This window comes from Dipteris shenzhenensis, chromosome 2, assembly GCF_047967505.1.
Source record: "Dipteris shenzhenensis isolate YYH24624 ecotype China chromosome 2, Dip_SZ_1.0, whole genome shotgun sequence".
Taxonomy (NCBI): domain Eukaryota; kingdom Viridiplantae; phylum Streptophyta; class Polypodiopsida; order Gleicheniales; family Dipteridaceae; genus Dipteris; species Dipteris shenzhenensis.
Window position 1 is genome coordinate 47,817,637 of NC_141597.1, and position 15,286 is coordinate 47,832,922.

Sequence of the window (15,286 nt, forward strand, 5' to 3'; positions counted from 1 at the left end):
TCAACATTGAGCAAGCATGGTGCTGAGCAATCAAACAATGCTTCAAGAAGGGCAACAAGATTTGGGGGAAATCATTTTGACTGAGTTCACTCATTGGGTAGCTGGCTCTTGTGCTCTCGGTCAAAATCAATCTCTCTCTCTCTCTCTCAAAGGCCTTGTGCGTCATCTCTAAACCTTGGATCCATTCTGTTGGTCGGCTATTGACGTAATCTTGCTTGCTGAACCAATACTTCCGCCTGAAAATAGTCATGTCTATGGAGTTCAGCTTAGGACGGACATTGGAGTGCATTCACCAAGACTGGACGTGTGGTTGTCTTCGAAGGCTGAAACTACATTTGGCAGACCAGATTGCGGTAGATTTCAGCATGAAATTACTCGTGTCCGTGTGTACATCCATGCTTTTGCTGGGAAGCAGTTTCTTCTACATAGTGCAGTCGAGATTTTATTCCGTGGACCAAACAGAGGGGTTATGGGCAAGGACTGCCCGTGAAGCTTCGGCACCAACGTCTGCCACGGAGAAGATTCTGCAAGAACTGAGGTTGAATGGTACTAGTCCTTGCCATCACGAGAGGACGACGAGCTTCGAAGTAGTAGGTCTGGATAAATACGAGGACCAAAACCAGACGGATCAGAAGGGACCGATTACAATCTACACAGACAATGTGGTCACGTTCAAGCTGGTTTCGATGACAGAAAATGGGACGGCACGTTGCGCTGGGGGGGACTACTATGAATTGGAGCTAGCAGGAGATCGATGGAGGTCAAGACCGCGCATCACAGACGAAGGCAATGGCTACTACACAGTGTCGATTCTGGTGGATGGAGCGTTTCCAGGGAGGTATAATTTCACAGCATATCTGCTTTTTTCCAACTATCATGGTCTCGATCTACATGCCGAAATCTGGGCAATTCAAAACATCAGAAAGAGCTTCGAATTGCAGTTGGTGGCCTTGCCAGTGAGTGACAACGTACCAGGCGTCATCTCCTCCCAGCTCAAACAATGTACACGCACCGACATGAACCGCACCGACTCGTCTGGTCGCTGGATTCGCACTTCCTACAATCGCAGTTGCCTCGCGGGGCCTGACGGTCGCTTCAACACTTGCCTGCCCATTTCGCAAGGATGCATGGAACCTTGGTGCCGTGGCCTTGTGGCGCTTCTCGAGAGCAATGGATGGGTCTATTCAGGGCACTGTGCTTTTCGTATTTGGGAGAGCCACGAGGCTTGGGACTGCCTCAATAACCGATGGCTCTTCTTCTGGGGGGACTCCAACATGCAGGACTTCATCCGCAACCTCCTTATCTTCGTCCTCGGGTACCCAATACCCAAATGGGCCACAATTAGTAATTGGGCTCTTGATCGAGAGGTTGATGAGATTTTTATTAATCCTTCTCGTACTGACCAAAGCCTCCATGTTTCGCTTGTCTTCAACGGACACCATCAACGTGATTCAAATGGCCTTGGCCTTGACTCCCTCCTTGATCCTAAATATCGTGACCACCTCCTTCGATGCTTTAATGCCTCTTCCTCTCATCCTGATGCCTTCATCTTCAATAGTGGTCTCCATGATGGCCAACATTTCCCCTCAGTAGTTGCATTTGTCGATGCTGTTGATAATGCAGTGGCTTTTTGGCAATCTGTGTTTGATGGTGGGTCCCCTCGAGACATAGTTTTACGTACTGCTATTGCACCCGCTGGATTCTCTCGGTACAAGCAATCCAATCCCCATAAAATGGAGGTCTTTAATGTAGCCATGCTTGAGCATTTTCAGCGTCTTGGAAATCTTCAAGTCATCGATGCCTTTGATTCCTCGTTTCCTTTCCATTTTGATCATAGTTGTAGTGATGGTGGGCACTATGGTCGAGCACCTAATGCTAACATTTGGCCATGGATTGGAACACCACATCAATACTTTGTTGACCTCATGCTTGTACATATGATGCTAACGTCTATATGTCCAAACCATGCCTAGATGTACCAGTCTTCCAATGTTGGGCTAGGTAAGTGCAGAAGTCATTGCTATAGTGACAACATTTTGGTACAAAAATACGAGAGTTTCTCTAAAAAGAAAGGACATTTGTAAAAAGCAGATGGGACACAAGGTGTTTGAGGAGCACATCATACACATGCTAGGTACAACACAGGTCAGTTGTGCCTAAACCAGCCCAGTGGTTATTTGTGATTGAGCTTTGGGATAGGTTATTTGTTTCATTTCTTAAACCAGGCTTGGACTAAATGTGATTGTCTTAAACCAGCCTGGTGGTTGGAACATCATGCAACCGTAGGCTGGTTTAGCTCAATCGCCAGTTATGTGATTGTATTAAACCAGTGTTATTGAACAGACATTAGTTGTTGTCTAGCCCGCCGGCGGCATGGTTGAGAAAAAATTAATAGCAATATATTTTGCAATAGAATAGCAATATATTGTTATTTTACTAAACCAGCCTAGTGGTTGGAACATCATGCAACTGTGGCTGCTTCAGCTCCAATCACCAGCTATGTGATTATCATGAACCAACATGGTTGAGTAGACATTAGTTTTTTACCATCCCGGTGGTTGAAATTATTGTGTTTCTTAGTACTTAAATTTGTTAAATTTAATTTCCTGCTATTCATGTCATATACCACTATTTCTAGAACGGGATGGCTTGGACTTAATGTGCTTGTCTCAAACCAGCCTGATGCTGGTTCAAGACAAACGGTTCATGACAAACAGCAAGTAGTTACTGACATAAATTATGATTGAAATTGTGAAATTCCAAAATGAAAAGCAATATATTGTTATTTTCTAATTGTGAAATTTAGAAATGAAAAGTAATATACTTGTTATTGCCTAATATGTGAAGTTGAGACCATCAAGATAAACTAGCCCGGTGGTTGAAATTGTGACAGTGTCCTAAACCATCCAGGTGGTTGAAATTATGACTGTCCTAAATGTATCCTAAACTAGCCCGATGGTTGATTGTCCTAAATGATTCCTAAACCAGCCCGGTTGTTGACTGTCCTAAACGTGTCCTAAACCAGCTCGGTGATTGAAATTGTGACTATCCTAAACCAGCTCGATAGTTGAAATTATGACTGTCCTAAATGAGCGAGGTGGTTGAAGATTATTTTGATTCATTATATACTTTAAGTAGACTGTGTTTTGTCTTATTTTAGTAGTTCAAAAAGGGAACACAATGTTCTATTGTTCCTGCATGTTGGGTTAGCAGACGGAGTTCTATTTCAAGTTTATGGATTAGAATCTGGACATTTGAATTGGACAGAGGAGCTTTGAGCATTGTAAGCCTTGGTACGTCAAGAAACTCAAAGACAAGAATGTTTGTTGTTGCAAAATACACATAGACTTTGACCTGGCCCGGGAAGCTATGAATGACTTGAGATCTGGTTGTGTCGGAGCATTACTCCATGGGGATCCATGCCCATGTCTCCCTGATGAATGCGCAATCTAAAGGCCACTTGGATCCTCATCATGTGTTGCAAGGGAGGGTAGGTTTTGTGGCCTAAGGTCTCTGTGGGAGCTAGTGGTTTGTCCAAAGGGAGACCGTGAGTGGCACCACATTGAATGCATTGGTGACACATACAAGCATTGCAGTTTGAAGCTGAAAAAGAAGACATTCAATGTATGTCCAAATGAAATGAGGGAAGACAACCATGTTGCTCTAAAATGGAGGAGATTTGAAAATGTCAATGTTGAAGGATCTGATAAAAAGAGATGGCTACTGTCATATAAGAGCACTCAGCCAAGGGAGCTTCTAGGTCATGTGGTTCAATCCATCCCAAAATATGTGCTTCACAATTTCATGGCTAGCTCTGGCAGGATAAGCAGTTCAGGATGTGCCTTGCCAATTTTCCCCATGAGACTATTGTCTCTGTCATAGATTTTGCTGAAAATTATTCATTTCAAGAACAAGATGAGATATAAAGTGCTCACTAGTACAACAAATAGATAACAATTCTTATTCATATCACGTACAGTCATTCGCTTGTTTCTTCCATGCCGGATGCCAATCTGCTTGTTGACTCATATGAGTCTAGGTTAGTGCAACGCACATACCATTTCTACATTTTAGATGATATAGAACATGACACCTTATTTGTGCAGCATGCTTTTCTACTGCAATGGGAATGGCTAAAAAAGGAAGATCCCTATGCTGAAAATATAAAACAAAATTGGGTGTGGTTAGATGGTGCTACCTCTGCATTCAACATACAATAAACAAAGCCTTAAGAATATTGTAGTATGTAGAGTGTGCCATGAAGTGAAAGTGGATGAAGTGCAAAGGAGAAGCCGACATGATTGCGAGAAAATTAAAGGAGTTCATGGTCTACATAGTATATGGGGCTTTTCAAACAATCAACTGATTAAAACAAGAAAACTTTCTTGTTTCTGTAGTGTGTGCATCATAAGGGATCATGATGATTGTGAGAACATTGCAACTCTGAAGACATGGGAGCGAGTTCAAGTTTTCCCTCTACGTTTAGATGGAGTGAAAAACAATGGAGAGAGAAATGACTTGCCACAGTTTGGGGAGAGAGTTCAGGAAGGATTTAAGGATAATTGGAAAACAACCTATGAGAAGTGGGATACAGTAATCAGAGCTTTTTGGTTCAAAAAGACATCCAAGAGAGGCCGCAATTACGAGCCACTACATAAGAGTCCACAAATATCTGTGTACTCTCATCTAGTAAGAGTTATTAAGTTGCACATACAACATGTGTTACAACGAAAGAAGGGCAAGAGTGTCTTCAAATTGGATTTAGACATGCATGAGCACACCTTGGGGTGTCTTGGAGTAGTGGACGAGGATGACTGAGATAGTACTAAGAAAATGTAGTCTCATTGCAAGGAAACAATATTCTACTTGTCCTAGAAAATAGAAAATGTATTTGAGACTATGCTTCTTTTTAGTATATCCCAAACAACCACCGTGATGGTTTTATTAAATTGTTTTTGTAAATCCCATGCTTGTTTTTAGTATATCCCAACAATCATTGTGTTGGTTTATTAAATTATTTTTTTAAATCCCAAACGATAAATCGGGCCATGCTTGTTTTTAGTATATCCCAACAAGCACCGTGCTGGTTTTCCATAATGAATCCACACATCTACAAATCCATTCATCTTATAATAATAGAAGCAAACCATCACGCTGGTGGCTATTAATATCCTAGTACAACCAACCACTGCACTGGCGATCACTTATCCTACACTACTATCGTGCTATCCCTACACTACTGCCATGCTATCCTAAAATTTGTTGCACAGTGCTATACTAAAATAGTCCCCTTTAGATTGGTAATCTTTAATTGTCAGATTTGAACCACCAGGTTACTTAAAACATTTAAGTACTAACATGGAAGCAGGTCGATACAAAATCAGGTATTACAAGCACCATGAGAAAGTCCACAAGTCCAAAAAATGTCTACTAGACTTTTACTTTTTAAAAAAATAATGACATTTTGTGGCTCAAGGAAATTCCAAACTCCCAACTATCTTATCAACCTCCCTATAGTAAGCATCTCCTAGCTCTTTAGGCTAGTCTAATGTACTATTGTAGACCTCTTCACACACTCAGATCACACTGCTTGCATGACTCTACCGACTTGTATGCCCATAGTTAGTTGAATTTATCATATAGCACTTTGCATTCCGCACATAGTACTTGGCACCCACTTGGCATTTAGCACATAATCACACATTTGTGTGGGGAGAGTTCGCATGCTTCCTCTCCAAAAATTATAAGACAATGCAGCCACACAATGCAACGTGCTTTCAATTTTATGGACAGTAGCATTTTTAATTTTTCTGAGAGGTACATATGATAACATGACACACTATTCATATTTCAAGTCACCATGTTTGTGCGATCACTCTGAACTGAGCTATGAGCCATGCAATACATGACTGATTGCCACATCACACGAACAAATGGAGACTTTTGCGATCGTAGCCCAACTCTACTAAGAGACTAGAGAACCATATACAACTTGTAGCTATTGCCATGGAGATACACAGTGGGAGAAGGCTACAATTGCTTCTATACTTCTATATCTATAGCTATACTATTTCTTAAGAAAGGAAATACCATACCTTCCACGTGGAGTAGCATTCTACAAGTTCGGAGAGGAGGAGGGGGGTTTGGGGAGAGGAGGAGGTTCGAAAAGAGGACGAGGAGGTTCAAGGAGGGAAAATGTCCACGTGGCACAATCTGCGGTGACTGTGGGAGCAGACAGACGGACACATGGCAACTATGGACAATGTGGCACACACATAAGGCACGGATTTGACCAAAGGGTAGAGGCGCAGTGGGTGGAGCGCACACGTGGCACAGGGTGGTTGACGTGGACCACATTGGCAAAGGAGGAGCAATAAATGCCACGAAGCTCGAGGTGATTGCACAACTTGCTCTGAATTGCCCTATAAATGCGAGCATGCCACGTGTGATAGGAATGGAACCTTAGAGGTGCACAGGCCTGCCATGTGGCATCGCATTCGCGCAGTCAGTGCCAGACGAGCAGTTCCAATCGCCAGTGGAGCAATTCCAGTGGCGGCTCATAGCGTGAGAGCGGGGCGCATAGCGAGGGCATGGCGCAAAATGGCCCACGTGGCATAGCGCAAGTGCACTAGAGCAAAATGGCCCACGTGGTGCGAAATGGCCAGGGCACGAATACCCATGGGCCCAGGGCCACGGAGGACTAGATTCTAGAGATGGCTAGGTAGCGCCATCCCAGACAGTGAGGCAGAGACTGACACAGAACAAAGATTGCCATGTGGTGCCATCTCAGACAGTGGGGCAGAGATTGACAATGGGGAATGAGAGAGAACATAATATATATATATATATATATATATATATATATACAAATCTATAAATAAATATACAAATAAATAAAGAGAGGGGAGAGAGTGATAAAGAGAGAGAGAGAGTGAGAGAGAGAGAGAGGGGGGGGGAATATATACATCAAATATATAAAACTAAACATATAAAAATATAAATATAATAGATTATATTAATCTTATAAATACAATATAAATATAAATACATAAAATAACAAATATATATATATGAATGTAGATAAAGATAATTATATAAATATAAATAAATAAACATATATATATATAGATAGAGAGAGAGAGAGAGGGGGGGGGGGAAGTAAAGAGAGAGAGAGAGAGAGAGAGAGAGAGAGAGAGAGAGAGGGAGAAGTACACATAAGTAAAGAAGTTTTGATTCCGTAGTGAAAGAGTTCCATGTGTAATTCCTAAGGACGTACCATGAGTCTTCCGCTTGCGGAGTACCCTCTATTGGGATTTCATATCTAACATTCAATATTGGGGAGGTTTGCATGTTGTGATAGAGAGAGACATATAAACTAGACTGAGAGTGATTGAACAAAGAAGCGACTTCTCTCTATCATGGCCACTCAATCAGCTTCTTTGTCCAAAGCTATGGCTTCCATGCCGAGATAATGGTGTAGGTGCTGGTGCAGTTGCAGGGCTCTAGCATCATCCATTCAAGATAATGGTGATAATGGTGATGGTGCAGTTGCATAGATGCATTAGATGATCGCAATACATGGTCGCAACTTTGAGACCCAGTGGAGCGGGTCTCTAGCCCATCATAGATGGGTCAGGTTACTCGTACTTCTTAAGATAGGGCCCCTAGTGTGAAAAAAGAGGTATTAATTAATTAGTAGTGAGGAGATCAAAAGAATTAAGCTAAGATAAGGCAGAAAAATTAAGTGACGCACGATTAAGGTAAGGCAGGAAGAATTAGGAGATTCGTGTTCCAAAAACTTCGTTCTAGAACGTTCTAGGCTGTGCCCCGAGCGAGCCCTCGAGCCATTATAAAGAGGGAAGGCATGAGAAGTGGGACAGCAAAGAAGCATAGTAGGGAGAGGGAGAGAGAGGAAGAGTGGTGAGGCAGCAATGGAGGGGAGACACAAGAGGGGAGAGGTAGTTGATCGGGGATTGAGGGGGGCAATTAACACATGATAAGATAGATGAATCAGGGATTCAGTGGACGATTTGATTCACATTAATTAATTAAAAAAAGCAAAGTAGACATTAGGAGCGATTAGGAGCGCCCACTAACTTACTAGTGGACATATCCTACTATAGTTGACTAGCTCACACTTAGCTTGGTAGGTCTTTCTGAAGCATCTAGGGAACTCATCTTCCACCGAGATTCGCCAAAGTCCTAAATTCCATTATACTCTTTGCAAAGGTCTCTTGGTTGGATGTCAACCGTGAGTCACACCACCCTCTTATTTGCTCCATCTAATCTAGTGCTTGAAAGGCTTCTCATTTCCTAAGATTAATCTTACCGAGTTCGTTCTCTAGACATGCAACATCCAATGGGTCAATACCTGTTGCTAGACTCTTAATTACCTCGGCATAAGTGTCTGAGATTTTTAGCATCTCTACCTCGTTGCCTTCATCAACCATCCTCAAAGCTTTCCTTGAATTCTTATCACATGGGGAATTGAATTGCGAGCTAGGCGCCCTCCTCTTGTCTGCTGGCATGGTAGCGGAGTGTCTGTGAGACACAAAGGACTCTAGTTCCAATGCCCTAAGGACTCTCATCACTCCTCTCAACTCTTTCTTCCGTTTAGAGCTTGGTTTTGGGTTTTTTAATGTTTGGAGAAGCCCCCCTTGGACATAGTCTATGCATAAAATAAATTCAACTATGGAGAGACATAGGTTAATTATTACACGAATAAATTAAAACATAGAGAAACATAGGTTAATTAAAGTATAAATAAATTAAGCCATAGATAAACATAGCTTAATTAAGCCTCCATGCACCAAAACTAATTAATTAATTGAAATTTTCAGGAGAGGTGAATAGGATAGGAGAGGTGAAGTAGGTAGGAGAGGTGAATAGGATAGGAGAGGTGAATAGGTAGGAGAGATGAACAAGATAGGAGAGGTGAATACGAAAGGTGAATTTGGTAGGAGAGGTGAATTAAGCCTCCATTCTTGATATGTTTGAACAAGAAAGAACGGTCGTATAAAACAATTGGAGGGATGGCATGGGTCGATGGTGGCAGCGTCTGCATGTGTGGATGATGGTTTTGTTTGTGAGTTCCCTTGACTTTGATTGTTGTTGTTTGTCATCTTACTTCTAGGATAGGAGAGGTGAATTTGGTAGGAGAGGTGAATAGGATAGGAGAGGTGAATATGTAGGAGAGTTGAATCGGATAGGAAAGGCGAATTTGGTAGAAGAGGTGAATAGTAGAGATGAATTACGCCTCCATTCTTAATATGTTTGAACAAGAAAGAACGGTCATGTAAAACAATTGGAGGGATGGCATGGGTCAATGGTGGCAGTGTCTACATGTGTGGATGACGGTTTTGTTTACGAGTTCCACTGACTTTGATTGATGTCATTTTTTGTCTTGCATTGGAAGTAATGGCAAATAACCAGACTTGTTTATGTCCCAAATTACTAATGGAGAACCAAAGATGATAGGAGGAGTGGAAAATGACCTTCGAGAAGCCTCATTATTCCTGATTGACTTAGTTTCGGAATGGGTGTAGGAGATCGGACACTTATTAGTAGCTAATGGATTCCCTCAAGACAAGGCACTCAACAAATATAGGGCCAATAAATTTATCAAGGATGTAGCTCTAGATCAATTAATAGCTAGACAACTTTACTAGATGGGGAAAGATGGCATCAATACATAATTTTTTTGGCTCTCTCATGCCAGCCTCTAAATGCCTGCAACTCCTATTGATTGGGAACATTAGGAATAACTGGTTCTTGTTCAACTCTAGTAATGAACTCCCAATAGCCTTTTCCCTTAAGGAAATTCATCATTATAAACTTCCATGCTTGGAAGTTGTTCTTGTCAAGCTTTTTAGTGACTATCTGTGAAAGAGCATCAGATGCCATCATAGAACTCTGCAAAAATATTCTGTCACTACAAAAAACACAACTTCTGCCTCACAAGGGCAAATCTACAAAACTAACGAAAGTGGTATTTGACCACACAGTCACTTCCTAGTGATGATTTTGTATCAACAGGCAGTAAGAATGATTCTGTCACTCCCAATATCTCTGCGCATAGTCATACAATGCAATTTTTACGGTAACTTTTCATCAACCTGCAGAACAGTGGTCGCACAGCAAAAACAGGGCACTTTTCTGAGTGCCAATGGAAAACTTCTGCCACCAAAACGAGCCCCAAAATAGCCTCGAATCAAAAAAATAATGTCACCTAGGGCTTTGCCCTTGCTTGTAGCATATACTGCCCTCTCACCACAGTGCAAAGGGCGTCCCAATCTGAGACAGTGCACTCTTGCACTTTCCAGCTGTGCTACCTACAGAGATTTGCTCCCAAACTCGAAAAAGGAAAGCAACACTGATCCTCTTACCAAGATACCATGAACTTGGTTCACTTTCTTGAGCTCCTTACCACGAATCGGGCTCTGATACCATGTGAAGAGAGTGCGAGAGAAGGAAGGAGTCTCACTTGTAGCTTTCTCACATACACAATGGGGGAATACACACAAAGGTGGAGGCTGAAAACAGTTTTCCTCTTCTTAATTGTGAAATCCAAAAGAACTCTCTCAGTACAAAAGGAATAGGTGAACCCTATATGTGGGTCTCAAACCAAACTCAGCTAACTAAGGTGGCATACTAACTGAGCCACTAACTAGAGTACATAAAGATAGCTGTCATCCAGCTATTATTCATGAGCAGTGTACCAACTGCATCTGTAGCTAACAAGTCGATGACATAAATGCACAACGGTCACCCTAGCATATCACGAGTGAAGCTCGATATCTCAATAAGAGCATGAATGATCCGAATGGCAAAATGGATGAAACCTCAAAAGAGGTGAAATCTAAACAAAACAACACCTGAGGAGGAGTGCATTCATGAACAAGACCCTACAACTTATGCTGCAGTCATGGAAAAGTGATTCTACAGTGGTTTTGAACCTTTGGCAAAAGATGAGGCAAAATCTAGCTTGTAGGTGGAGGTGGCGAGACATGCCAAAGATACCCAACGCATGTTGTGGACAAACCTAAAAAGAAGCAAGTTGACACGAGTGTGCTGATAGAGAAATTATCAATGGGAGTGGTATCGGAGGTCAAGTCAGACAAGGTGGCTCCTGAGAAGCCCCCTCCTGAGATGTGGCATGCGGTAGGGGAAAAGGAAAGATCACTACTCAGTGGCTCGAGATCGGGGCTACTAGTAATTCTCTGCATCTGCCCAATGATGAGTCTCAAGGTGTTTTGCAGGGTGTGGAGTAGGTGCATGGCATGGCTATTGACATGATTGAGGTCTAAGAGGTGGACATGTCGGAGGCTTATCACTGCAAGAGAGTACTGGAAGATAAAGGTAAAGAAAAAATGGCACATGATGAAGATGAAGGCAGGATGGCAACACCAATATTCAAAAGAGGGTTGGCAAAAAGAACTAAGGAGATGGCTTGCATATTTGTTGTTTCTCCCTTTGCAAACGTTGCAAAAGTGTCTTCCCTTGCCATTTTGAGACCGTACCATTTCTTTCATTGACCCACAATTTGGTCCTTGCACCTTAACCAAGATTTTTAGCTTTCCTTTCTCGTAGCCTCTATTTGCTTCTCTTGCAAGCCATGGTGAGCTACATGTTTCCATTAATGTCATGGGGCGATGATTAGTGAACTGATAAAATAGACCCTCCAGAACAAAGAGAAGCTTGCTTGTGAGGCAAGCAAAGAATATAAAACAACTTACCTGAAGACGACAATGCCAAACCAAAGTTTGTGCAAGGTCACATTGAGGTGAATGTGGGTTGCAGGAGGTTGCAAAGTACTCAAGAGTCCAAGATTTGATGGGTAGGAGGTGTGAAAATTCAAAATTAATGGGAGTAGCAAAATTTTCAGCCATCGGGTGTCCCCCCCTCCGATGATACACATTAGCAGAATTGGATATCCTAAACAAGTGCAATGTGGCCTTAAATGCTTCAAAACACAAGTAGGCCAAGGGCATGCTATTGGGTTTGATGTTGTGTATAATGAAATGCAATGTCCTGTGGCATGCTTATGAGTCATATAGCAAGCAAGTGCATGGAAAAAGAAACAATTCAAAATTGTAAAGAGTGTTGGATTTATCAAAATATCTTTGCACATGCATAAATTGCACATTTTCAAATTCTTCCATTCTAGGGTGAATCTAGATACCAATATCAACAAACTATCAATGTTTTAGGACTGCCATGCAGTAGTCCCACTAGCTTGGATTCCAAATTTTTTATATGTTTTGGTTTTCAACAAATAAAAAAAAAGTTATGGAGCATGCCCTCAAATTGCTGTGCATAATTTTAGCACAACATTGGAGGCCCGTTAACCCATACCTAATGTTCTCATTTAGGTGTGTCCTTGGGTTGAGGAGAATCTCACATGGTGTACTTTTGAATGATTACTTGGTTGCATGTATGTACATAGCAAAATTTTGATGATTTTGAATAAATTGCTATGTCCTATACTCTTCAAGACGCATGCATCACATGCAACATAGCACTTGTAATGCTTTAACGATCTCATTCCAAATCATTATTCCATAATTTTTTGGTCTCATGTTTAAGTTTGGAATGTTTACTATAAGTTGAAGACAAATTTTACCGAATCCCATTGAGCAATGCATAAGTAATGGATCATGTAAGATACCTATATACATAAAATTCACTGAATCTCACCAAAAATGGCTTCACCCAAGCAAACAATGACTCTTTAGCTTGGAGAACTCAATGAGCTTCGATGCTGAGATGGGAGAAAACTCGAATCTTGGGGCCTCCATGGCTCCTAGCTCCAGCTCGTCGATTAGACCCCAGTCTCCTACACCTTCAACCATAGCCTCACAGCTTAGTGTGTGTCTCTCCAACTTCATGGGAAGGTTTAGGTTGTCTAATCTCGTAACCCCTTTGCAAGGCAATCAAAATTATTGGAGGAGCCATAGGGCCCTCTACCAGCCACCATAGCTGGAAGTATGTAGAGTAACCCAGTGCCCACAACAATGGTGAGACCAACGGGCCCTCATGTGGGTGGAAGCACGTTAACCCACTCAAAAATGCATGTCCATGGACAATGCTAAGAAGAACCATTGAATAGCACATTTTGGCTTTGTTTGTAAGTGAGCATAATGTAGATTGGCAGCTACACTCAGCCCATACGTGGAGTGTCTTTCTCTTTTGAGTTTGAATTGTAGTTATAGCCGTCGCTCTTTTTTCTTCTCTCTCTCTCTCTCTCTCTCTCTTTCTCTCTCTCTCTCTCTCTCTCACACACACACACATACACACACACACATGCACAAAGGTGTAGTTTTCCTTTTGCCTACTCCATCACCTACTCTCTCTCTCTCTCATAGAGGTGTAGTCTTCCTTCTACCTTTTCCATTGCCAAGAATTTTTTTCCTCCCTCTCACACAACCTGTTGCTGTTGCAAGGACATTGTAACACTTGGCCTATCTCTCTCTCACAGTGTTAGCCCTATGACAACAAGGGTCAGAAGTGCAGCCTAGGACAACAACGATGAGAGCATTGTGTGTGTAGAGTAGCAGCAAAGCTTCGCTTGTAATATCTTGAGCTTGAAAGATGGTATGATGAATCTTAAAGGATGAGGATAGCCAAAATCCTCTCTAGAAAAGATCAAATCATACTTGCAAAATCAAGATCTAGAGAGACAAAAGGCAAAATCTAGAGAGAGAAAGACAAAGCTTAAACTTTTTGAGGTCCCCCCACTTGTGTAGAGACCCAAAAGGTCCCTCCACTTTGTGTAGAGACCCAAAAGGTCCCCCCCAAAAGTGGAGGAGCTCTTGTCCAAAAGGTCTCCTACAAAAGAGGTCCCTCCACAAAGGTACCTACGGATTGTGTAGAGACCAACATGTATAAATACCTCTCAATGGAGTGAAGCTCCCACTCTTTGGGATTCAGTGTTCAAGTTCAGTATTGTGTTCATGTGATTGATCTCCATTGCGTCCATGCTCTCTTACACTAGTGTGTTCTAGCATGCCCTTACCCTTGCACTCGCTACCCTTGTACTCCCTCCTCCTCCTCCCCCCTTCTCCATCTCCTCCTCCTTCCTTCTCCATCTCCTCCTCCCTCCTCCTCCCTCTGGCTCCACCCTCCTCCCCCATCCTCCTTCCTCCTCCTCCACCCTCTTTTTCCCTCCTCCTTCTCCCTCCTCCCTCTTCCTCCCTCTTCCTCCACCATCCTCCACCATCCTTCTCCCTCCCCCTCCACCCTACTCCTCCTCCCTCCTCCTCCCTCCTCCTCCTCGTCCTTCTCCCTCACCTCCTCCCTCCTCCTTCCTCCTCTCTCCTCCTCCTCCATTGTCCCTTCTCCTCAACCCTTACCCCTTGAAACCATGAAGGAGACTAGCTCTCCACTCCTCAACCTTGGACTCCTCCTAAACCCTGCAACCCCCTCTGAACCCTGGAACTCCTAGATAGCTCTCTCAACCTTATCCCCTTTCCAGACCTTGAAATCTCCTTCTAAACCCTTGAACTCCCATGGAGGTGAGAGCCTCCATCAATCATTATGATCAAACCCTCTTTCTCACCCACGCACGCATGAGATCTGCTTTCCATGCTTTAGCCTACACCTCTCACTGGAACACGACCCGAGGACCTATGCTACACTTGTGAACACTTATGCTACAACAAGCAATGACATGACTGTAGGTGACCAACACCTTCAAAACCTGCACTTGGAAGAAACAGTGACAACATTTTGGCACCGTTGTTGAGGAGGTTAGCACCGGAAGCAAAAGTGGAGCACGTGTTTGCATGTGTGAAAAAGAACCCCCTTCGGAAAACCATTCAAGATACATCACTCAAGGCAAAGGAGTGGGAAAATGCTTCCAAATGGTGCAAAAGGATAATGTTGACTTACAAAATCACATTAATACACTAAACACCTAAAATTAACCCTTAATCCCCCCACATCCTATAAAAGCAACACCAACCCCAATCACTTCTTTATCCACACTTTTGCAAGCCACTTCCTTCTTTGAATTCCGTTAAGCCTCCATATTTTTTGTCTATCTCTATTTTTTGTCCACCATTTCCACCACCACTTTTTTCGTCTGCCCCCCTTCCATCTCCATCTCCACCTCCCATCATCTTCCTCCCCACCACCTTCACTTTTTCCATCCATCCCCCATCTCCCCCACTCAAGGTAATCATCCTTTCCCCCTCGGTTCTGTGCCTCGAGCTACACATGCCAGCTCTCGCTTTGCATGCTGTGGGCCATCACGGGCCTCGGTTGCATGCCCTTCTCACACTACACC

The 15,286-nt window shown here is 42.8% G+C and overlaps 1 protein-coding gene across 1 annotated transcript; it reads left to right on the plus strand.

The window, feature by feature from the left end:
• The first annotated feature begins 248 nt into the window (after positions 1-248).
• Positions 249-1,973, plus strand: LOC147904881 (uncharacterized). The gene has a single exon (XM_087392565.1). It carries the CDS (start codon positions 249-251, stop codon positions 1,971-1,973), a length of 1,725 nt encoding a protein of 574 aa, XP_087248691.1.
• The last annotated feature ends 13,313 nt before the right edge of the window (positions 1,974-15,286 follow it).